Source organism: Diadema antillarum, unplaced genomic scaffold (assembly GCF_040938485.1).
Source record: "Diadema antillarum isolate AM-2024a unplaced genomic scaffold, OU_Dant_1.0 seq00000086_RagTag, whole genome shotgun sequence".
Classification (NCBI taxonomy): domain Eukaryota; kingdom Metazoa; phylum Echinodermata; class Echinoidea; order Diadematoida; family Diadematidae; genus Diadema; species Diadema antillarum.
The window spans coordinates 174,950-200,254 of record NW_027271178.1 but is presented as its reverse complement, the minus strand read 5'-3'; the positions used below and the strand labels follow the sequence as shown (position 1 = coordinate 200,254).

The 25,305-nt window shown below is 39.6% G+C and overlaps 1 protein-coding gene across 1 annotated transcript; it reads left to right on the top strand.

Annotated features, from left to right (window-relative positions):
• Nucleotides 1–373: 373 nt before the first annotated feature.
• LOC139726505 (F-box only protein 9-like) lies at nt 374–22,659 on the top strand. Its single transcript, XM_071637461.1, has 13 exons — nt 374–489; nt 2,783–3,157; nt 4,443–4,500; nt 6,863–6,946; nt 7,858–7,885; nt 9,104–9,133; nt 10,408–10,510; nt 11,296–11,459; nt 12,018–12,217; nt 16,399–16,514; nt 16,998–17,108; nt 17,702–17,781; nt 20,128–22,659. Exons 1-13 carry the CDS (start codon nt 484–486, stop codon nt 20,234–20,236), a joined length of 1,464 nt encoding a protein of 487 aa, XP_071493562.1. The 5' UTR covers nt 374–483; the 3' UTR covers nt 20,237–22,659.
• Nucleotides 22,660–25,305: the final 2,646 nt, after the last annotated feature.

Here is a 25,305-nt window from a genome sequence, read left to right as displayed (position 1 = left end):
AAGCGTCGGCTCAAACGTCCGCGCGTCAAAATCTAAAGCTCCCTACTGTATTCCTCATCTCATCTCAGGTTGAGAGCCCCGCGGAGCCCCACCCTCCTTACCCCCTTTTGGTGCTGCAGCTGCGTCCCCGTATCACGTATGTATGCAGTAAATACCTCGAGGTGAGGTCATTGGTCATCTGTGATGCATACATGTCTTTAGCCACACCAAGGAGATTTTGAGCCACACCTAATTTGTCCAGGGTACGTCGTTTTACGGAGACCTGGGAAGTTAACGTACACACCTACGTGCACCGTACCGTGCGACGCGGTGAGCTGTGTTGCGCAATCAAACGTCAGATCCATCATAAAACCCGTTCCTCCATGAAGATTGAGTAAACAAGCTCAAGATGGCCGCAGTCTCAAAAGCACTCAAATTTGGCACCGTAATTCGCTACACTGACCGAGAACTGGAGGCTTGAATGACGGCCGGAGGCGAGATTTGATGATGGTAATTACTCTTTCTTTGCATAAATGCGTAATTTTGTCGTGATGAGGTCTCATAAGGAAAATATTTTGCAAATATATCAGGGAAGTTCAAAGGGTACAGCTTCACCGTCATGCGTCCATTCCTTCAGTCCCATGCACTGAAACATGTGTATGCGACCACAAACGTACGTCGACTGCCATAAATCAAAATGTTTAATTGGTGTAAAATTGCCTCGGAAGTTAGCACTACTATAGTACTAGTTTAACACTCTACTTGTTTGTATTTGAGTTGTGTGCCTTAGATGTGGAAATTTATGTGAAATATACATAGAATCTAGATCTAATAATATCCAATTGTACTGGAGTGGATACAGTGACAGTCCACAGGATGGAGTTCTTTGACTTTGTCTTTTAGTTTTATAGGAAACTTTCAGAATCGGTATGCGGGATGCGGTAGTAAGTTATCGTGGTCAGCTAGAGAGTGTAAATGCTTATCCGATATTACTCATTCGCTTGGAAAGAGCTGCTTCATAGATATTGTTATCACATCAAAGATCCATTGAGGGCATGTCTACCACTTTAGTACTGCTGAGTGCTGTACCGACATGCATGCATTTGTACTGCTGCGTGCTGGGCAGCCGGCAAGTGTTTATGGGAAATGTGTTTTTAAGCAAAATCAATCTGTCCTCAAGGGGTTAAAAACACAAGAAAGGTCATTGCAATCGCAGTTGGAATTTGGAAGTGAAATAGAAGCTACTCAGGGCAATTCAATGACAATGTATTAATGGAGGTGCCACATTAGCATGTACAACATAATATCACCAAAATTAGGAAAAAGTGAACTAACTTAAACCTGTTAGTTCTTTCATTTGGACATCAGGCCTTAGAACAGACATCCTTGCAATTCTAGTTGTGGAAAAGATGAGTATCTGGGTTAGAAAACGAGTTTGATGTAGCATAAACAAGTCCTGCACAGAAATGAGAGTATGCTATTTCCTTCTGTGCAGTGGTTGTCGAGCTAGTCCCTGCCCAAACCATGATTTTTTTTTTTTTTCAATGAAAGAAAAGACTTTGAGGCAATACAAAGCTGATAAAAAGGGAAAAAATTAATTATGTGCTGGTAATGTTGTCAAAAGACATATGTAAAAAGCAGACATAAAACTCTTGGTAAGTCAAAGCAACCTACTTCAGTATGACACCTACCAGTAGACAAGAAGAAAAATCAAATGTCATTAATTCTTTCACTTACCCTTTTCACTAATATATATACACCATGTCCCCTGCCCCCATTATGACATACTGATGTTTCATTCTCTAGAAAAGTATTGTAGTACACTGTACAATTGTACATAAACATGTCAACATAGATGCTTAACTTGTAGAACCTTTTCATCATCATTCAGTGTTCACATTCCCTCATCTGTGAACGAGTTGTAAAGTTGGTAAAGCAGGTCCACTCAGGTGTAGCAGTACTTGTGCCGAATGTAGCAATGTGCACTAATCCAACAGGAAGGCCAAGGTGACAAAGTAGGGATTAGGGGGATTACTGTAGGTAATCTCTCTGCATTGACAGTAAGATCCTAGTTGTGAATCAATGTTATCCATTCCTTCTGCAATTCTCTAAATACCTTCAATGTCCCCAAACGAGATTCTTTTTGCCCATTGACAATAACAGAGAACAGACAGGTTGGTAATCCACCTGTGCGAAAGCAGTCAAGCGGTGCATACATCCCCTTCCCATGGTCAACTACATCTGTACCCTTGAACAATAGAAATATCCATCGGGTGTGATGTATGAATAGAGCGTGCTCTGATGGGCTCACAGACTCTTTTGTTCTACACAAATCAGGCACCAGAATATGATGACTGGGGTCAGCGAACCCAGATATCTACTGTGATCAACTTTGATGGCTAATGTACATGTTCATACAAGTTATGTAGCAGAGCACGGGCAAACTAAATCAGAACAAAGGTAAAAAAATTCTGTGATGTACGAATTCAACCATCAGTAAGAGAAAAAGTGCTGATAGAATAAACTCTAATCTTTTTATCAAACTCATTTTTTTTTTGGACTTTATAACACAAAGAAGCATGAATTTAGGCCACGAAAGCAGGCACTCTCATCTTCTTCTTGGGAACCTGGTATACCAGGTTCCCTTATATCAGTTGCTCCCACAGGAACCTGATATACCAGGTTCTCGTAAGGAATGGGTTAATTGCCAAACAAAGTGCTCCAGCTTGCATGCCAGTTTGCAAATGGAGCACAAAAGAGTTAAGAGCAATTATGGCATCACTTGCATCCAACTTTTGTTCAGGCAAACGAGAACTTGATTGTTCCTGTTTTGGATGGCGATGACGACTCCGACGCAGACGAGATGCTGGAGCTGGAGGGACTCGACACCGGGAACGACGACCACACTCCAGCCTCGCCGCTGAGTCTCGAGCAGCAGCTGGCAAACTTTCGGCAGCAGTGGCGGCAAGAGCTCAGCGGGGAGCAAGCCGCCACACCCTCCCCAACGTCGACTCTGACGACGACCGCCACTGGACTGAGCAAGGCGGCGGTGTCGAAGGGGAGAGACAGCGCTTCCTTGTCTCGCGTCCAGACTGCAACGAACAACAACAGTCCCTCGCCAGAGGTCGCGAATGAATTCGAGGTATCCTCTCTCCGCACAGAGTCTGTTGAAGAAAAGGTACAGTTCATTATCATGTATTCAAGATACAGTATTTTATTTATGGTAGCATTCAAAATATGAATTAAGCTAAAAAAAAATCAATGCATAGATATCTGAGTAAGACCCATCAGTGTGAAAACTGGACAAAGATGCATATCATCAGTATTTGTGCTTTGTTATCACCAAATTTCCGAGTCTCTGAGCTGCTTCATTCCAGTGATATACCTTATTTTAGTATCTCCCACTCAATTTCTCAATACTTCTCACAAAATTAGTAGGAAAACTCTCAACCTGGGCACCGTTTCATGCAAGTTGTCACCCTGACAAGTTGTCAGTCTCTGACAATTTCAGTACAATGCTTAGCTTTGATTGGCTGAGAAGATCTGGTCACTGAATGTTACTGTGGTAATTGTCAGAGAATTACAACTTGTCAGGGCTGGTTGCTTTGATGAAACGGTGCCCAGGTAGACACTGCAAATTGCCATTATTATACTAGATGACTTGTGTGGGAGGAAACTTTCAGTATGATCCATCGGAAGGGTTTGAAATGTTATCGAGAGAGGTCACTAATCCTGAAACCAGGTCAAGTTACTTACAGCCTCCCAGAGATAGCATTTTGAACTCTGGGGTTAGAACATGGACTATGACCTAGACAAGAAAAGGCATCATGCATTTGTATTCTGTAATGTTTTGCAGTATGATAGTCAACATACTCTAAATTTTCTAAGGTAGACGTTTGTTGCAGGATTGCCACCATTCTCACAGTACAATGTATGTACAGCTGCGAGAGTGCAGGTTTTATGCCTTGTTTGCATGAAGCACATACCCAATGTAGTCAGGCCCTCTGTCCCTAAATCACATCTCTGTACATCATAAGAATGATTGTTCGCTTGTCATTTAGCATATTTTGTCGTTCTCTCAGCTGCAGTAAAAACTTCACTTTAGCATTCATTGGTACTATGTTATATTCATTTGCACATGAAGGGGGAAGGTTGCCCAGCATACTTATCAAGTTCCACATGAAACCTGGCATGAAAAAACTCACAGTCTTGCATACAAAGTTTCTAACTTTGTAAGATACCAGTGTATTTTGCAATAAGAATGCACACTTCTGAAAAATTGCAAATCTACTTGTGTTACCTTTTTGGTCTTAGCTAACTGCACGAAATTTTTTTTTTTTTATTAATGAGGTATGGATTGTAAAACTGTACTTTTGTGTACCTTTTAGGCATTTGAATGAAGAAAAAGATACTGGAGGAAACATCGCTATGTCCCTGTGTTTTCATCTCTATTTTGTTTACAGGCCAAATATCTGTTTCAGCAAGGCGTTCGGCTGGAGAGAATTGGCAAAGTCTATGAAGGTAAGAACCTCCATGTTCACTGTTAAAAATGTAGCCAACACGGAATACGGTACATAAAACACCTTGGTGTTGCATAGAATTGATTACTATTCCTTCATTGAAATGCACCATTACACATATCTGACAAACAACTGTTTAAATACCATGAGGCATTTTAGGCATGTTGTTGTATCAGCATTCGCATCCGAAAGACGAAATTTTAGGTATCTTCCTTCAAATTGTATTTGATTTGTTTTCCTGATGGTTTGTTTTTTATCTTTGTTTTTGTTTTTGTTTTTTTTTTGGGGGGGGTTGGGTTTTTTATTGTGTGCCCTTTTCAGCATCCATTATTTGTAGTAGTAATGTCATTGTTGTGTGATGGATATTTTTTATTGAATTGAATTAAATTAAGTTCAATTTTTTATAATTCAAATCAAATCAATTCGATAAAACATTCAGTAAAATGGCGGAAATACACGAGCATGGGCTCGAGGCACAGCATGCAATGAGCTGAGGTAGACCCTTGGACACAATATCATTGTGAAATTGGGCAATTTTCAGCATATGGGTGGAAATGAGCTGTTTTGAGGAGATCTGCGCTCTCAAAGTGCTTTTCTAGTTCAGGATATGTAGGCGCACATGTAGGCGTAAGCAAATTTCTTAATGATTATGATTATATAAAATGACTTGTGAACCACTGGAACTTCAGTGGAAGGGCATGGCCTTCTAATACCCTGTATGCATGTATTTTCTTAATGCAAAATTTTGTGATGTGATTGAGTGTGCCAAAGACTTCTGAAAGCTCAATGTGTGTTGTATGCAGCAAGTGAAAACTTCTCTCTTCAAACTAAAGAATTCAGCTGTTTTGCAGCTGCATGCATTTTCAATGAAAGTTCCATCAAGTGTGGTATGGGATGGAAACCAAACTTCTCTTTGGTATTGTTAATCAAGCTAATGCCTCAAGGAATTTTTATAGTTCATTGGACACTGTATGCTCCAGCACTTTCAAAAGAGTTGGAGGCAATGAAAGTGGGTGAAAGTTGGTATTAAAGCAGTTTAGGTTTTGCCACTTTTATAGATAAGAATCACTGGTACAGTTCTTGTTGTTATTTGTTCCTACTCTTGAGAAACAAACCAACAAATGAACAAACAAAGACAAAAATGAAAAAGCTCGAGAAATAAAGTGGAACAAATGTGGATGAAAGGCTTTAGAATGCATGGCATACTTTGTTTTAAATGGGTTTAAACTGATTCCACCTATTCCTTCAGAAAAAAAATTACTATTCTTCAATTTACTTGTTATAGGCAGAATTTCATTCTTGTCAACAGGTTCTAAAAATGAAGTGAGATTCACTGTTTTGGGTATGTAATCAGTGAAATATTATTTCCAATGGTACTTTGAGAAGATTGTTTCAGGAAGCTCAGCAAGATGAGAGGCGTTCTCCCTGGATGGAGGTTATTGCTACGGTACTTGGTAGCACTCCACTTTCATCTACTTCAGTGAGTTTCCTTGGTCTTGTGTTCAGCAGTGATGCCCACCAATGCAAAAGTTGGAATTGTTATTTATAGTGCTCTGGTCCTTCCTCACAACAATGCCTGGAATTTCCTATATTCCAGAGAGGAAATTTTGTCCATACATGTAGGGGCCTCATCCCAACAAAGTAGAATTCCACTGGGCTTGTACAGTAATTTGGCCTGTGCCCAGGTCTACCAAGGAGATACAGTACTAGTAAGACTAGGCTCGCTTAGTACCACCTTGGTTCTGCCAACCCCAAACATTGAAGGAGAGGAGCAGCACACAAGTTGTAGGCCTACAGCGATTTCTCTTCATGGGACCTGTCCAAAGAGAAGTGATTATTCAATTAGTTAGCCAAGAGGGAGGCATGTATTGGAATTCTCATTACATGTATGTGTTTTGTGCTATCTAAACACAATAAGCAGGAAAAAAAGTCAGTCCGGGGGTTAAACTCTCCATTACCATCCACCTTCTTGCTGAATACTGTAAAACCAGAAATTTTTGCATGCATTTTAATTTCACAAATTTTTGGAGAGCCATGATTTGCAAAATTAAAATGCATGCAAAAGTTCTTGTCTACACTACATTATGCATAGAATGCCAGTGGCATTTTGCAAAAATATTATGCCGCGAAAAAGTCTGTCGGCTCCAATTCGTGCAAGTTTCATGCCGTGAAAATTTCTTTCTTCATTGTTGACAATCTTCATGTAATGAGGCAGATGACCCAGTTGCAACACTCACAGTGGTGATATGCATGTGATTACTTTTACAGAAACTTAGCTTCAGCTTTAACTTTAAGTTAACTTAGCTTTAGTTATGTAAAACATATTCATTCCTTTATGTACTTTTTATTTTTTAACCCTCCAGCTGTGATGTTCTACAGGCAGGCACTGCAGTTAGTCCCAGACATTGAAAGTCGTGTGCAGGAGAGTGAGGTGAACAGTCGCTCTGGTAAGATATGGACACTATTAAGCAGAATTGAGCTATCATTCTGTTTATGTAGAAATCAAGAAATCAAAAGATTGTCTACTGGTTCTAGCATACAATTCATTGATAAGTAAGCTGGTTTATGGGGGGGGGGGGTGTCATTTTAGGCCCATCTATAATAGATCTTGTATACATTAACCACGATCACACTGGCAAAACTTTTCAAAGTTTTTAAGTTTTTGAAGTTTTGCAAGTATGACTGCACACTTCCCGAAATCTTCTCGCAAAACTTCTTATAACACTTCCCACTAAAACTATGAAAATTTCCTAAATCCCAGCAAATCTTCTCAAAATATGTGCAGTCTGAACGCACATGGCTAATCTTCACGAAGTTTGTCACGTGACCAGTCCAGTTCATGTGTGTGGCACTGCTTTCTTCTTTGATGCACATGCCTCGCATGTGCATCAATGACCCAAACTTCAAGAACTACATAGATGATTATAACTTTAAGAAGTTGGCTGCCAGTTTGAACGGACTGGCCAACTTCACAAAGAGTTGTCGAAGTTAAACTTTGAGAAGTTTTGCCGGTGTAACTGCTGCTATTGACTGGTGAGTGTGATTGGATATTGAACTGACTGTATGATGCAGTGTGAAGTTTCTCACATGAGGATTTTGCAGACGGGATCAAAGTTGTAAGTTGTGAGGAATTTATTGAAATGAAGTATGAGTTTCAATGTAGATACCATGAATTATGATTCAATTATACAGTGTTAAAAATACAGGAAACATTTACCTGGTAGTAATCTCTGTGATGTTAGTGTGATATTGCATTGCTACACATTCTGTGGACATGGTATATGACTATAGTGCATCACAGTGTTGCTCTTCTCTATGCTAATTTATGTTTATGTTTTATTTTTTTCCGATTCTGCAGGCAGTAACCAAGTGTCTGATGATGAGGAGTAAGTAATGATATCCTTTGAAAAATAACTTCATTCTACTATTAAAAGCCTAGAGACTATACAGAGTATACCTATTATGACACTGCATCAAAACATTGCCAGACACAGATTTTTTAACCCGTTGAGGATGGACTGATTTTGCTACAACACGCATTTCCCGTAGACCCCTGCCGAGTATACTCGGAACTCGTCCTCAATGGGTTAATAGTAATGGACAGCTTCTGAAAGAACAGACTCTGAGCTTTATAATGATGTAAAACTCTTAATAGCTCTCTTAGCCCATTCAAATAATGGCAAGAAAGTACTCTGAAAAGTGTTTACTGATGAGGAAGGGGGCTTTGAAGGTTAGGGTCTATCCAAGTGTGAAATCTCATGCAGCAGTGCTCTGTGCCGTGAATGGGACTGGGGAAATTAAAAAAGAATAAACAAGCACCCAACTCACTGGATATAAAACTCCTAAGCAGTGGGACTACAGTGTACTTTGGAGGGGATTATCTCCTCAGGCCGAAACTTTGCTCACTCTTTATATAAAAAGCATTCTATTCATGACGACCGATAATACCAATTTTCAGTGTAATGGCGTCATCCTGACCAAAGTTATTGAAAGTGAAAGGTGTGTGAAGGGTTTTCACGAAATGAAAAGGAATCTCGAAGATACCTGATCACCCAGACTAAAAAAACAACAAGTGTTCCGAAAAGAACACCCAGGCAGAACAAGAGGAGGAGGAAGAGGAAAGGAAGTAGAGAAAAAGGTCTTGTTGAAGAGAAGATGGGATATCAAAAGTAGAATATAAAGAAGTATATGATAGACATGTACTGGATACACTTCTTTTTCTTCTAGTACAGTTTTAATCAAAATTTAGATACTTATCGCAACTGTCAATTGCCAATGTCTCACTTACTGCATTTTCTTTTGAAGGTGACATGACATTTGCTCCTGCGACAATTGCTCCTGTCTTTTTGTCTCCATTGTCTTAGGGTAGAATTTGTTTTCGGCTTTAAATACAGTGTAGCATGCAGATATTTCATTGGAGTAGTTGCCACAACATTACAAATGTCATGGAACCCTCTTCAAAGGGATGAGAAGAATTTAACTTTTTAGTGCTTATTGTGCAAGTAGTTGCTATGAGATGAAAATGTCAAAATCAGTATATCAATTAAATTCTTGGAAATGCTTGTGATGCCCTCATTTGTGACTTTCATTCCCTTGCTTCTTAGAAACAACAATGATGTCACTAACATGATGACGTAAGTCAGTGCATTTCCGCTTTGTGTGTGAGCCCAGAAACAAGTCATGCCACTTTCTCTCCCGCATGCACATCTTGTGCCACCTCCCTAGACCCACACATATGTTTCTTTGTGTTGGCGTCAGAAGCATTCATTGCACTCAGAGAAATGAGCTTTATGATTATGTGAACGATATATTGCAGAACAAAATAAAAGGAATTATCGTTCAGTACTTGCAATCATGCATGAATTATGAAATTGTGTGGCCTACAATGTATATTATGATTCATCAGCATGCACATATTTGTTGGTCAACATGTCACAAGAAAAATTCAAAAAGGTATAATGCATCAGGTAAAATACACAAAAGTGACTATAAACTCTGTGAAAATTATGTGACTTACACTAGTTCCTTCGCATGTAGATATCCTTCATCCGAACTTTGTCATTCAAAAGTTTTGCCTATAATAGAAAACAGTGAGGTATATGTAGGAATGTATGTTGCTTGTTGTCTGTGCTCAAGCGGATGGTATAAATTTTACCTGTTTTGGTTTGTTTTGTTGTTGTGAGTGCAGTGTATGACTGTACCGTGTGCTGTCTGAAGCTGTAGATGTACAGTAGGACTAACCAGTCTGCTGTGAATGTTGAAGTCTTTAGACAGATTATTCATCATATATGTACAGGGATTGTATTGTTAACTTATTGCTGTGTGGCATGGCTGTTTCATTCCTAGAAATTTTAACACATGAAAAATTCGATGTAAAGTCATACAAGACACATTTTTCAAGAGCACTGGAAAGTGTGTTGCTGTGGCAATAGTGCATTATGGCCCCCAAATCAGAAAAAAAGCCATGTAGATTAAAATTCTTCTTAAGTTTTTACTTGACTGCGAAGAAATTTGGCTCACATTGATTGTGATATAAAGTTGTGCAGGATTTTGAAGAGTTTCAAATATGTATTGCCATGGTAACAGTGCATTATGGACCCCAAAAACGGAAAAAAAAAGCCTTGCAGAAGATAGCATATTTGTGAGTGCATTGTTTATGATTCTCGGCAGTTTACCTGTACAGAAGTGTAAGGTGGGGATATCAGTCAACTTCAGTCATATCATACTGGTTTGTTCAAGGTTAGCACCAGCCGCACAGTCAACCAGTGCCTATTGACTCATGTCGAAGGGGGTTTCATAATCTTGTAGGGATTGAGTTAACTTTGTGTGGTATCAACAGGGAATGATTTCCTTTTTGCCATCTGGACATTAACGTCTCAGAGATATTTTTTATGCTGTTGTTTCGTAGGGAATCGGTGGATGACAATGAAGTGGACCGACTGGCCGTAGAACTCCGCGCCATGACGACAAATGATCTAAAGAGCCACTGCCGAAACAACACTCCACAAACCGTATGTCCCCTCATCCAGTTCTGTCATATTCTACTAGTCTGCTATCTGTATTTATCTACAAATACTTGGTCGTTTCATCTAGAAATACCATGGTAGCCTTTTCAGGCCTACCAATATTCTGCTGCTGGCCTATTCTGACCTGACGTTGATGTAAATGTACCTGGCATAATTTCTGTTGTTGATTACAGGGTGGAATTTATTACAGTTGTGCCCTTTCACAAAATTTCTTAGCTTATGCCACAATCCTCTGCAAATGGCATTCAGCATGAAGGTAGAATGTATTGAATGTTTAAATCAAACCACATACAAAGTGTCACAAATTTGCTTTGTACCCCTTCATTTCCTTAAAAGTATCTTTCGAATAAGGCACCATCAATAAGTGCAATAGTTATGCGAGTGTATTCAGCGAGACTCAGCATAAATTTTTTTTTCATCAGCATTGAGAAAGAGTGATTGAATAAACATGATAATGGGCTTGTCTAGTCCCACATCCATATTGCCACTGTTAGCGTTACATGTTCTGCATTGAGTGTGGTTAATCTCTGTAGTTTCTATTAAAGTGTCTTTGCTACATTCTCATCATCGTGATCATAGATCATATGATTCACCTGTATTACATCATTGAGTTGATCAAACAGTGAAGGGCAATGTTAGTAAGGTACTGTAGGTAGTCTTAGTACAGTGTCTGCTCAAATTGTGCTAGCCCTATTAAAATGAAACAATCAACTTGTCGAAAAACTTGTAGATGTAACCACAAGTTTTTGGTTTGTATTAACTGTTTGCAGGCCACCCACATCTCAGTATTGCCAGTGGAGGTGTTGCTCTACATATTTCGCTGGGTGGTGTCAGCAGACCTGGACCTGCGCTCCTTGGAGCAGTTATCCAGGGTGTGCCGAGGTTTCTACGTGTGCTCTAGAGACAGCACCATCTGGAGGAAGGCTTGCTGCCGGTAAGCTTGGTTGCCGTTAATCGTTAGCTTTAGCCTTGCTATTATCTTCTTCATTATCATCATCAGCAGCAGCAGCAGAATCATCATCAATGATAAGCATCTTCATTATCATCATCACCATCATCATCTTCATCCCCATTAACATATCATCACCACCACCGCCGCCACAAACGTCGTCGTCATCATCATCATCATCATCATCATTGTATCACTGTCTGCATCCTCATTACTGTCTTTATTATATCATCACTGTCCTGATCACATTTTGTCTTCTCAATTGAGTATTTCTAATCAATCATGATAATAATTGTAATTGTAAAATTACATTTTTGTGTATTTCAACCCTTCTTGTTCAGTTTTCTTCAAACAATCCCTGCACTGTAAGAAGCTGCTTTGGCATCAAAGTCTACTGTTGAATTCTTGTTGACTTTAGATATCATATCTACAGTACAGACAAAATGATGATATTGGGATTTTTTTCTCAATTCACAAATAAGATGCTCAAGTGTTGTTAAATCAGAGGAAATTTATACTTCAAGTTTGCACCCAAACTCTCAGGATCTGGGGGAAGATGGCATACCTCTCGAAGGAATATCTTTCTTGGCGGCACATGTTTGTGGAGCGCCCTCACCCGCGCTACGATGGCATCTACATCAGCCGCATCACCTACGTTCGGCAGGGCGAGCCGAGCATGGACAGCTTCTACCGACCGTGGCACATCGTGGAGTACCACCGTTTTCTGCGGCTCTTTCCAGATGGTGAGAATCTGACTTGAAGATGTATCAATTTACCTGTGGCAGGTGATGGTGACTTCACTGTAGTGTTATCATAGTCGTATTGATGCTCAGGGGGGTGACACTACATTTGCTCCTACGACAATTGCTCTGGTCTACTTTTCCCCAAGGATTTCGGGTTAGGGTTAGGGTTGTGATAGGGTTTTAGGTTTAGTTTGATGTGAGGATTAGGGTTAAGGTTCAATAGGGTTATGTTTGTGGGTACAATTTATGTTTGGCTTTAATAGCGTGCAGATAATTTCATGGGAGCAATTGTCGCAGGAGCAAATGTCATGGAACGATTCAGGGGAACCTCATAATGAGGTACTTGGGGCCACTGAAATCACCTCAAGTTATCAGGGATTAAATAAAAACGACAAAATAATGTGCTAGGAATGGGACCATCAGAATTACCTTTTTATACAGATTTATCAGATATCTTGCTATATCTGACCTCATTGTAATGGGTTTCCATTGTATATTGATGGAAGGTGCATGTAGCTGGCTTCAAAGTTCCTTCAAACTTTTTTCGCCCTGCTCAAGAGAGGTAACCCATTAAATTCCAGAAACTTAGTTTCTCTGATTTTGTGCTCTATCTTGTTATCAGAGTTTTTATTGTTCATTGATAGTGCTATGAAACCAGAAATGTTCATGTGCATTTAAATTTTGGGAAATTCATAAAAGCCAAGATTTGTGAAATTAAAATGCAAGTAAAGGTTCTTGTCTACATTATATGTGTTAAATGCCAGTGGCAATTCGCTAAGATTTTATTCCACAAAAAAGGCAGTCAGCTCCAATTTTTGAAAATTTCAGGCTGCGAAACTATCTTGCTTGACAGTATATCATTAGAATAGCATCTTTCTTTTTCATTGGAGACCTATCTTGGCCGTAAAACATTATCTATTTTGGTTGCAGAATTACCACATGCCTCTACATTACTACATTTATAGCAGATCCTTGAATTGGTAACACATTTTAAAAGACGAATGTTCTCAAAGACCCCGTTGCATGGGGAGAGGAGGCTAGCCTGATTGAATCTCTCTTCATTTGCTGCCCACCGGAGTTCATTACAAAACTGTGACTGGTGCAGGACTGTTGCAATACAGTTGTCTGTGCATCGAAGTGTACTCTCATCCATAACATTAAACTCCATTATAAAATGGGTTCAAGAATGTAGCCAATAGGAAGCGCTGAAATGAGTGACGTGTGCCTTGGTTACTCAGTCCCATTGCACTGCGTGTTAAATCCTATTGCCGATCGTCTGTGCGCGCGGCGGCTCCTTTGAATTGCATGCATACGCGCTGTCAATCCTGTAAACAACTTCTAGTTCGGGCTGCCGGCCGGCCGGCCGGCCTTTCTTCCCTTGTGCATAACATGTGTGGCACAGGTTTGGCGTACGTATACTCTACTTACGTACACTTTGTACAGTACAGTAGACCAAGTGTTGTGGGACCGGACGCGTACATGGAGTCACTTTGAAGGGCAAATCCAACGATTTAGCAGGTTAATTCTCACGCCGTTTTCAGAGTATGTTGTCTAGTAGACCTATATGAGGAGTCTATATCAAGTCTTTAAGGTAAAGGGTGCATATTCTATGTAAAATAAGGAAGTTTTCATGCGGGAACTTAAGTGTCCGGAAACCCAACCCCCCATCATACTGTATGTGCGGGATTTCCGAGTGCGACGTGCGTAAATGTTTGGGACGAACATCTTCGGACGTCTTGACCCACAAAGGTACGTGAAAAACGCTGAAAAATGCTGTTAGTTTTCGAATTTTCGACCCATTTTATAAAACAAAGGATTATTTCGTATGTTTCACAATTGTAAATACCCTCGAGTGCACTATACGCCTACACTAACGCACTCTATCCTGTGCATCATTTGTATAGTTTAATTCTTTGGCTGTGTTTGTGCTGCAAATTAAGCTGTACACAATTTGTTATGGGAATTTCAGAATTCATCCGAGTTTCTCCAGCCTTCCCATTACATGGTATCTCCAAGCTTCTGGTCTTCAATATTTTTGCCTCGTATTAGCAATTTTTTATGCCTCCGCCACGTAGTGGTGCCGGAGGCATTATGTTTTCGGGTTGTCCGTCCGTCCGTCCGTACGTCCGTACGTACGTCCGTCCGCTTTCGTTTACGCGATAACTTGAGTAATATTTACTGGAATTTTACCAAACTTGGTCCAAGTATGAAGTATGATGGGGCAATGATTTGATTAGATTTTAGGTGAAATCGGCTAAAGGTCAAAGGTCAAAGGTCAAGGTCAAATCATGAAATTTATCCGTTTACACGATAACTCAAGACTGTATGGAGCAAATTTCACCAAACTTTGTTGGAGGATGATGTATGATGGGACAATTACTTGATTAGTTTTTCAGTGAAATCGGACAGAGGTCAAAGGTCAAATATCAAGGTCAAATCCTAAAATTTATCTGTTTACGTGATAACTCAAAACTGGATGAAGCAGCTTTCACCAAACTTGGTCCAAGGATGATGTATGATGGGACAATTAGTTGAGTAGATTTTAGTGACATTGACAAGAGGTCAAAGGTCAAAAGGTCAAGGTCAAATGCTAAAAATGTTGCTATTTCCCCCATATCTGTGCAATGCCTGCAGTTGTTTTCTTGAAACTTAGTGTAGACATGTACTACTGCATAAAGATTCTCCAGAGAGAGTTTCATGTCATAAGGTCAAAGGTCAAAAGGTCAAAGGTTAGGTGAAAATGTTGCAATATCACTTTTCTCACAAATGGTTCAATGTATCTTCATTGAACTTGGTACATATGCATGTACTGACTGGCAGGGATTATCTAGGGAATTTAGGGGTCATGGGTCAATAGTCAGGGGCCAAAGGTCAAGGTCAACTTCTCAAAATGTTACTATTTCCCTCATATACGCCTGTACTAGTATATGCAATGATTGCATTATTAGTTTTAAAATTTAGTATAATGTACATGTATTACTTAATGGAGATTCTCTTGGAAATTTCCAGCCAGAAGGTCAAAGGTCAAAGGTTAGGTTTAAATGAAAAAAAATATATATATATATTTTGTACTGGTAATTACACTCTCTCTTCATATTTTGAAAATTATACTCAATGCATAAACATATAATAAGGTCGGTCAGAAGTCAAGTAAAAATTTCCAATTCCCCAAATATGTGTACCTGCACTCTTTGATAGACAATTATAGCAAACCCAGTTCATGGAAAGTGAACATTCAAGATATTTCTGATAAACCTGTTATTTCGATATTTTGCCAGTTATGTGAAACTGTCATCACACATTGTGAAGACATTGTACTATACACCTATTGGGAGAATCATGCATTATGGCGGAGGCATCAGTCGCCGTAGCGACATTTCTAGTTTTTTAATTTTTGATTTTGTGCAAATGTAAAGAATACATTTAGTTCCATATGACCTCCAATCTCCAACCTAGGCTATGCAATACAATAAGCCAGTTCGGGGTTCCACTTTGAGCACGAGCAGAAAAAGGTCATCTGTACCAGCAGACCATGTTGGTTTTTAAATTCACTGACACAAGCATCTATGATGTAATGATTATTCAAGTGATCCTTTTAAGTGGTGCTTGCCAGCACATCCACCTGACAGCAAAATCAGTATCTGACGGTATGAATAGAAAGAGTTTGTTAATACATTCAATGAAATATAATGAAATGGATGCTTTCCAAAATGCCAATGGAAGGATCATTATGGTCACCTGGTCTATGCAAGTTCATCCTTTGTGTGAATATGACTGGTGAATTCCATGAATTGTTACATTGGGTAAGCTTATGCCTTCTGTCGCTTGAAACTAGTGGAGTGCCTAATCAACGGAGAAAGAAGAAAGGTCATTTGTACCCATGTGCCCATGAGCTACATTACCCCAAACTGGCTTATTGAGAGATGTCAAATACAGTGAGGACAGAATGATAATTTTGGTAGGAGAATAACCCCAGGCAGGAGCTGATACATGGTTGTAGCTTAAAGTGATCATACAAGTATAGGAGATTCAGGTTTCTTAAAATGATCATGTTCTTCCACAGTGCTGCTGTGAAGAAAATCCTGAAAATGTTGAGATATTGGGCAAAAAGAAAGTAATTTCAACTTGTGTCTCATCCTTATCTGGCCCACCCTTTCCCCGTGTCCATCCCTTCCTACCAGGCACACTGCTCTTGGTCAACTCTTCGGAAGACCCCCAGAGCGTGGTGAACAAGATGAATCGCTTCTCGGTCATCTCTGGCAAGATGACAGGCAGATACTGCCTGGTGGGCGAAATCGTAAGTGTCATGTTGCCATAACCTAGCTTTAACCTGTAAGGACTCATCATATAATAAACTGCCATTGACAGTACATGTAAAGCAGGTTGCTTTTGACAATAAGGAGGTTAAATTTGTCTCACTATATTCCACCCTTTTTTGCTGTAATTGTGTCTCTTTGTTCTTCTATTATTTTCTCTGTCCATCTACCTATCTATCTATCTATCTATCTATCTATCTATCTATCTATCCATCTTTCTCTATTATTCTACCTATATATTGCAATGTACTAGTATATGACCTCTATCTGTCTGTCTACCTATCTATCTACAGTGTATCTATCTATCTGTCTATCTATCTATCTATCTATCTATCTATCTATCTATCTATCTATCTATCTATCTATCTTTCTATATAACTATCTACATGAGTGTATCTATCTTTACATACGTTTTATCTATTTTCTGTTCATCTATCATTCTGTAACCATGGGATACCTGACAGGTGGAGGCAGTCCTGGAGAAGGAGAAAGTGAGGGACGTAGACCCTGGTAGGAGGTACATCAGGAGCCACGCCTCCCACACATTGCCGGAGTCTGAGCAGACGTTTCACATGGTGAGGAAGATGTAGTACAAATGGGTGCAAGTGTACCAAGAGCCCCTTGTTCTTTATCATGGGTACCCCCTATTGTGTAATCTCCCGCCTCCCCAATTTCATCTTCCAATGATGCTTGGCATAACTCAAGCAGGTGCCAGATTCTGCCTCATATAGCTGCCCACATTTTACTGTTGTGTTTCTTTTTATCAGAATTGAACGAGATATTTCAGTAGCCGTTGTAGTCAGAATTAAAACTAGGTTCAAGTTCTTGTCTCAGTACCAGATGCAAGCACCGGTGTCCAAACTTTGAATAGTCCTCTAGAAAGCTATTTGGTGTCCTCTAGAAAGTGACAGCTGTCATACTCATGCAAAAAGAGGGAAGTGCTCTATTGCTTGTTCCTCTTATATCAAGTTCTTGTGTTCCCTGCCATTCTCATTTAAGGCCTTGAATGGATAAAAGTCTGTTTTTCATGAAGTTGTTGTTTTTTATATATATATATATATATATTAACACTGGATGATATAATATCCTATGAATATCAAAGCATACTCCTGAAAGGCATGCCAGCTAAGTCACATGTTGTCCATCTCCCCCTCCTCCTACTGTGCAGGATCTGAGAATCTGTAACCATGGTCACAGGCCAGACACAAAACTGGAATGGCATCACTACGCCTGCCACACCCGTTACAGGTGAGTGGTGACAGGGGTGTGGTAGATGACCTTTTGCAACTTTAAAAACAGCTTTATGAAGGTAACCCCAAGGTGTGAATGAGGCTAAGCAAATTGAGGGTTTGTTATTTGTATTGCCCATTTGGTGTTTATTAACAGCAATGAAACGTTGCAAATGTTGGGAACAGCAGCCATTTTCTAGTCTTATATTTGGAATATTAAGTATGAATCCCAAGAGGGTTCTTTGCAGATGAGTGAATGTTTGTTTTTTTCTACAGACTTGGAGTGCTTGTATAAAACAAAATGTATTTCTACACCTCGTTAACCCATTGGCCCGAATTCACGAAGGTGGTACAAATGAAACCATGGTTTAAACCATGGACAAAAACCATGGAGCGCCAAGTGTCGCACGGAATATTTCGTTACAAAATCAGTCATTTCATTGATGAAATGATTATTTTGTAACGAAATGACAACATTTTGTAACTAAATGAACATTTTTCGTCCAAGAAATGATAATTTTGTTAATGGAACGGTCATTTTGTCGACGAAATGGCCAATATCGCAACGAAATATTCCGTGCGACATTTGGCGCTCCATGGTTTTTGTCCATGGTTTAAACCATGGTTTCATTTGTACCACCTTCGTGAATATGGGCCTTTGAGTGCTGATTGGTACAGACAACCCCAGAGCACTGTCCACACCGTCCAAAGTCCCTGACACAGAAAGGGGTAAAGATGATGATGATATGCAGAGTGGATTCAGATGAACTAAATGGTAGAGGAGGTATGATCAAAATTGGAGGTAAAAAAGGAAGTTATAAAATTTAACCTGTTGAGGACGAGCTGATTCTGCCGTAACACATATTTCCCATAGACACCTGCTCGAGTACACTCTGGGGGGTGTTTCATCCACGTTTGTCAGCGCTGACAAGTTGTCGCTGACAATCATCATAGTAACAGTCAGTGACCAGCGCATCTCTGCCAATCAAAACCAAGGATTTTGCTGAAATTGTCAGCGCTGACTTAACGTTGCTGAAACAGTCATCTTCACTCCATTATTACTGTTGCTGAATTGTCCATCACAAACATGATATCAATAATATTTTTGAGTGGCAATGATTTCAGAGAGTTGTGAGCTGTTGCCATCATCACATCAGCTCATTTGCAATATCTGATTGCATCCAATATCACTTTTCAGCAGAAAAACATGCGAAGCTTTATTTTTTTTTCTAACTTTCTCATTGTAAATTGTTGTTGTTGTTTGTTTTTTTTTTTTAACTTCTGCTGTTCTTATCATGTAAGCTTATTCTAGTCATGGAAAGCCACCTTGTACATGTTTGGGAATTGCACTGTTAATACAGAGATACCAATTGTTAATTTGAGCAGTACTTTTTGTCCCCGCCGAACGAGTTCGAGCAGGGGACTATGAAACGGGCTCCGTACGTGTGTGTGTCCGTGTGTGTGTCCGTCCGTGTGTCCGTCCGTGTCTCCGTGTGTGATCAAAATCTTCAATTTGCTACTTCTCTGTCATTTATGAGCCAATTTTGATTCTGTTTGCTTTATATGATAGCACTATGTGGGAGCTTTGAAACTTCTACACAGAATTTCAGTTGTGACCTTTGACCTTGACCTTTGACCTATATTGTACATTTTGCTACAAAATGCTACTCCTTCGCCATTTCTATCCCGATTTCGATTCCGTTTGCTTTATGTGATGGCACTAGTTGAGGGCTTCAAAACTTCTACACAGAATTTTGACTTCTGACTTCTTTGACCTTTGACCTTGATTTTTTGACCTGTATTGTACATTTTGCTACAAAATGCTACTCCTTCGCCATTTCTAACCCGATTTCGATTCCGCTTGCTTTATGTGATGGCACTAGGTGAGGGCTTCAAAACTTATACACAGAATTTTGACCTTTGACTTCTTTGACCTTTGACCTTGATTTTTGACCTATATTGTACAATGGCTACAAAATGCTACTTCCGGCGGGGACATATATTACGCACCGCGTAAATTCTACTTTTCCTTGTTTTGTTTTTTTTTAATGAATATGCTGCAGGTAGAATGGATAATGCTGTTTTTCCACAAAAAAAAAATGTTCATTTTCAGTCTTCAAAATGCTGCATAGCTGTGTACTAGGCTGGCATCTGTCTTAATATACGTAGAACATATAACAAATCTGGTTAAAGCCGAAATTCACCAAAGTAGACTGATTAGTGGAAAGTATGTAGTAACATTCTCAGTACAAGTGTTTACTTATGATGTATTATACTTGTAGTGTGGTTATTTGCTGGAGCAGATGTTATTGTGCCTTTTGCATTCTATGTTGAGGTTTGTCTTATTCTTCCCTCCATTACCAAGGTCAACTGGAAATGTGACGGTGACCGAATTCGACATGAACCACCAGTTCTCACCGTTCTACTTCTCCCGTGTCAAGAGCTATGCAAAGTTCTCGCAAGAACCCCTGTGAAGCCCGAGGCTCAGAGCTGCATTTGAGGTGTTCTGGGAAGGCAATGTTTATCTAGTTCGATAATGACTCCGTTAACACAAAGAGTATAGTTTATGCTGCCTAACATCAAGGGTTAGTAAGCAGATTTGTATCATAATCTAAATGTAATAAAGGTAAAGAAATCAATATTTTTATTAAAAATAAAAAAAACACTTAATTTTTACGGAGTGATGTATTGCAAGGTAAAGCAAGGAGAGTATGATAAGATTGTTTGAGTGTCATTTCTTGACTTTGTTTGCCAAAAATTAGGCGATCCGATGTGCGGCTAGGGCATTTGTGCAAGTTGTTTTAATACCTTTCCACCCTTCAAAAATTTACTTGTGAGGAGTTATGTAAACTTTGCATTCAGCGTGCATTCATTATTGCAATATTTGTGATTTTTACTGACATGAAAAACCTCTCTTTGGTTAGTTTTCTCCGCTTTTTCTTTTTTCTATTTTATTGTGAATGCTTGGAATGTTTGGTAATTGATGAGAAGTCCTAACTAAAGCTGTTGTGTCCCACACATTTGCTTCAGACTCCAGTTCAGTTAAGTGGAAGTAAATGCATGTGTACATGCTCACATAATACATGTAGTGACAAATGTATCATGGAGAAAGGGTGATATCACGTGGCGATAATAGCAGTTCATGCGACACGTTTCAGATGTAGGATATGTAGTGTTGTATGTAACAACGTTTAAAAAACCATGACCAGTGAGAATACGGGAAGAATGCATGCTGACACAGCTGAGTACAATTTGTAGTGAATGATGTTCGCATCCTGTATGCAAACCTTCAGCTGGTTATGCATACAGGACACGGTCCAGCACAGAGTGTCTTATCCAATTTTACCCCTCTGAACTCGGAATGACTCGAGTTGGCGCTTTTCTGGTTCAAAGCAAAAGGAGGAGGGAACTTGTAGTAGTTCACCTTTAATGTATTTTTGTGGGCACAACTTAAAAATCGTAGAGTGCAAATAACTCCTTGCCTCGCCTGTGGATGCATGGAGGTGATTTCTATTATTTAGGAACCCTTCAAGGTTGAGGTGGTGGTGCCTTTTCAGTTCTCGCAGGATGACTCTCAGACTTTTACTTTTGAGCAACTATAAATTGGTTATTATGGGTACAGAGTTTCTGCATTTGCTGTGATTGAGATGAGGACTAAGTATATTTTCAAAATGTAAAAAAAAATTACAATGAACAAGGATGATGACATAGCAGCTTAAAGGTGCATGGTCCCGGTGTTTTTAATAGTCAAATGCGTACGTGGGCGCACATGGCAAGTTTCCTATAGAGACCTACGCTATCGACTCCTCTTTAGTGCTTACGCTTTGGCCCACTTCCCCGAGTCCGAAGAAGTCCGATTCACTGTAGTCGGTGATTGGATCACAGTACGGCTCATGATTCGGCTGAGGGGGATGACAGCTTCAGCAAACTTCTTTTGTGATGTCATAATAACAAACACATTATGCACACACCCTGGCATTACTACAGACTGTGCGATGCGCAGAGAAGACAACGAAGGCAACGTTACTTAGCAACAGCTACGCACTTTACTCTTGATGACAGCTCAACTTCGGTAATCTTCGTATCAATGCTACCGGTGATCAGCAGTATCATCAACAGCGCCCTCTACACTACCGGGACTATGCCCCTTTAACCATAAGATTGCATGAGTGGGGGCTCAAGGAAGCAGAACAAAAGAAGAAAGCATGCATAAATGCTACAAAGGCGAACTTGTTAAGCAAGTGATATGCAATGGAATTACATCCCTGCAAGTCTGAAATATGTACAATATATGTGAGCCTCCCATATCATCATCCTTGTTCAGTGAAATTTGTTTTGGGTTTTTTCAGAGTATTGGTTTCTCCGATCTAGTACCATGATAAATTCCACAAATCTAAACGTGCATCTGTCAATTTATGTACTACATGATGTGAAATTATGAAAATCGTCTGGACTTCCCCTTTAAAAGTGACAAGATACATTGTAGTCTTTTTTCTGCTGCACAGTACTGTGTAAAGAATCAAATATTTCAGTGTCCTTTTGCCAAATACGTTTGTGGTGTTTCCATGTACTATTGTCTCAGATTTCCCGAACAGCTGCAGAGAATGTTCGGAGTATAGCAAAATGAAAATGTCTGTCGGAACAGCACGTACAATGTACCTGTTTGTATATATGTTGATTGTTCATTGGTTAGGGCTGACATTACTTCATGTTGATGAGGACATAACTTCATGTTCATGTTGTTTTTTAATCATACTTGTAATCAGGAATGATTTCTCTTCCATCTTCTTCCTTCAATATTCATCAAAAACTTTGTTGTAGCCGTGACTCACTCTTACGCATCAAAATCTTGTTTGCCCCATTCAATTTTTCTCATCCAGGGGAATTTGCCGTGAACAATTGACATTTTTACCAGTTAACCCTAACTAGGCCGGGGGGGGGGGGGGGGGGGGGGGGGGGGGGAGGCAGGCCTCCAAGGCCCCCCCCTCCCAACGTTCCGCGCAATGTATTGCTATCGCTAAAAGCTATCAGCGCAATATTTCATGACTTTTTTCTTTCAAGTCTCCCGCATCTTTTGACACCAAATTTGCGATGCCCGGGCACGCGGTTCTGAAGTTGCGCAAAAATATGTACGTGCATGTCAGACCAAAAATTGCTCAAAAACTTGAATTCGTGTACAATTTCAATGCAAACTGTGCTTAAAGGCACATTTCATAAAAGCATGATTATTTTGGGGTTTTATTGATTAAAATCAATTAATAACATATTTTCTTGTTCGGAACAATGTCACGGACAAATTTCATCGAAAGAACAATGAAAAACATAAAGTCGAAAAAACAACGAAATACATAAGAAATTCAACAAACAATAAAATACTTACGAATTTTTTTCTGATGGCACAATTTTTTCTCTTACTTTTGCTAAGGACACTAAAAAGAATATTTACACAAAAAATGTGCCTGTTTTGAGCTTTATTTAGTGATTTATACCAAATTGTCTGATTTCATGCATCATTATGCATAAATTAGCATAATTTAGCATAAATGATAATTTAAAAAAAAGATTAACTTCACGGTATTTTAGATTACATCATAGGCAATGTGTGTGCCAATTTTCGTCGCAATCGCGCAGTCCTGGGAGGCCTCCCCGGCTCTATCATCTACCTAAATAGCCCGGCCTAGTTAGGGTTAATGCCACATTCATGGCAAATGCTTTCTAGCACAGAAAAACAAGCTTTGCTAACTGCACTTCAGCCGCTCATATCCAGAATTAGTATCCCAGACTGAAAATTCTGCTGGTATTCAAGAGTACCCAGTGGTTGCTTCAAAAACATTGTTTCCATATGCCTGCAGAAACTGTCAATTTTTTGCAATAAAACGAAAGCACACACACATGCCTAAGAAATATGTGAAGTAATGCTGTGATAGCATGATTTGAATTGGGTAACGAAGAAAATGCAAAACATTAGCCAGACAGATACGCTGACAGTATTGCAGTCCCTGAGCACATCAAGTTGTACATATAGTTGCTAGTTAATGGATTACAATTTGGGCCCTAGCAGTTTATTATCAGTATTCCATATGAGAATGAATCACATGCAGCTTGTTGGGGATAAAATAAAGTGTTCCTGGTACTCCTAGGACATGATTGATTGTCATGTAATGTTGTACCTACCCACTACTGGAGAGGGAGGGCGCATCAGGTCTAAAAGTTGGGTATTCTCATCTAAATTCTTGTACACTTTTGATCTCGTAATGCTCCAAAACAACTCATTATCCTGGCAAATTGTGTCAGTCAAGCAGATTTCTTAGAAGACTCTTTACAGGGGCAGATCCAGGAATTCCGTAAAGGGGGTGGGGGGGGGGGAGTGGGGAGGGGGCGCAAACAATATTTCTGGTGCTACTTCCGGGTTTCATCCCTTTTTTTTTTCTTTTTACATTTGTATTCCTTTTGTTAACTAATAAAGAGGGGGCGCGTCCGGTGCGCCCCCCTCTGGATCCGCCACTGCTTTCTAAGCAAATTCCAAATGGTGGAAGATAAATTTTGAGCCCTTCTGAGAACTCAATTTACCATTAACCCACAGCTGACAGGATCATGGTGGGGATGGGGTCCTGTGTGCTCTTAGTCTGTGAGGATTTCAGACCCTCGAAGGGAATGAGTTCATCTCTTCAAGGGGATAAGAATGGCTGTGTTAGTGATAACTTCTTACACATACTCTGATATATTTCAGGGGTGTATCCAGGAATTCCGTAAAGGGAGGGGGGCACCTTTACAAAACTAAAGGGGGCACACTTACACCCCATTTTTGTCTTTTTATTTCTTTTGTTTTAACAAAAAATAAAGGGGGGCGCGTGCCTTGTGCGCTCCCCCCTATATCTGCCACTGTATTTGTCTATGTGTGTTTGTTTTCTTTTACAGCTATTTGTTTCGGAGAGGTTGGATGTTCCACTCGCTATAATTCTATATGATAGCTGTTGTATGTGAGACAAATATGATACAGTTTTTCATGTACAGGATATTTTGCTGTTGCTTTTTCTTTCTCTGCCCTGTGGCCTGCTTACATCATTCATGTTCACTTATTTTATTGCATAAACTCTGGGCGTGTATATGCTTCTTTCACTTATGGCTGGTTTGCAGTTCTATTACGTGAGTGTTCAGAAATTCATAAAGGCATGTTTTTTAATTGGTGACTGTATTGAAAACAAAAATATATATATATGCTGAACAGTGATCTTATGGTGAATGCTTTCTTATAAGCCTATGATGATAAATCCTACCATTCAGGTATATTTTATAGTATGAGGTAATATCTATTTTGCTACTAATGCCATCAATATGTTTTACGTGAGCGAACTTTATACTGACATGAGTTAATTAATATTTCTATGTTCCTCCTTAATTCCAGTTTTCCAGAAGCCTAGTACAGTAATATATTTGTGCAGGTTGGTGTACCCAGATTGTCAAACAGTTTTGTGTGTGCTCAAGTCTTGTTTGTCAGTGCAAGAAGCAGCAACACTTATGCTAGTCATAATGTTTGTATGTT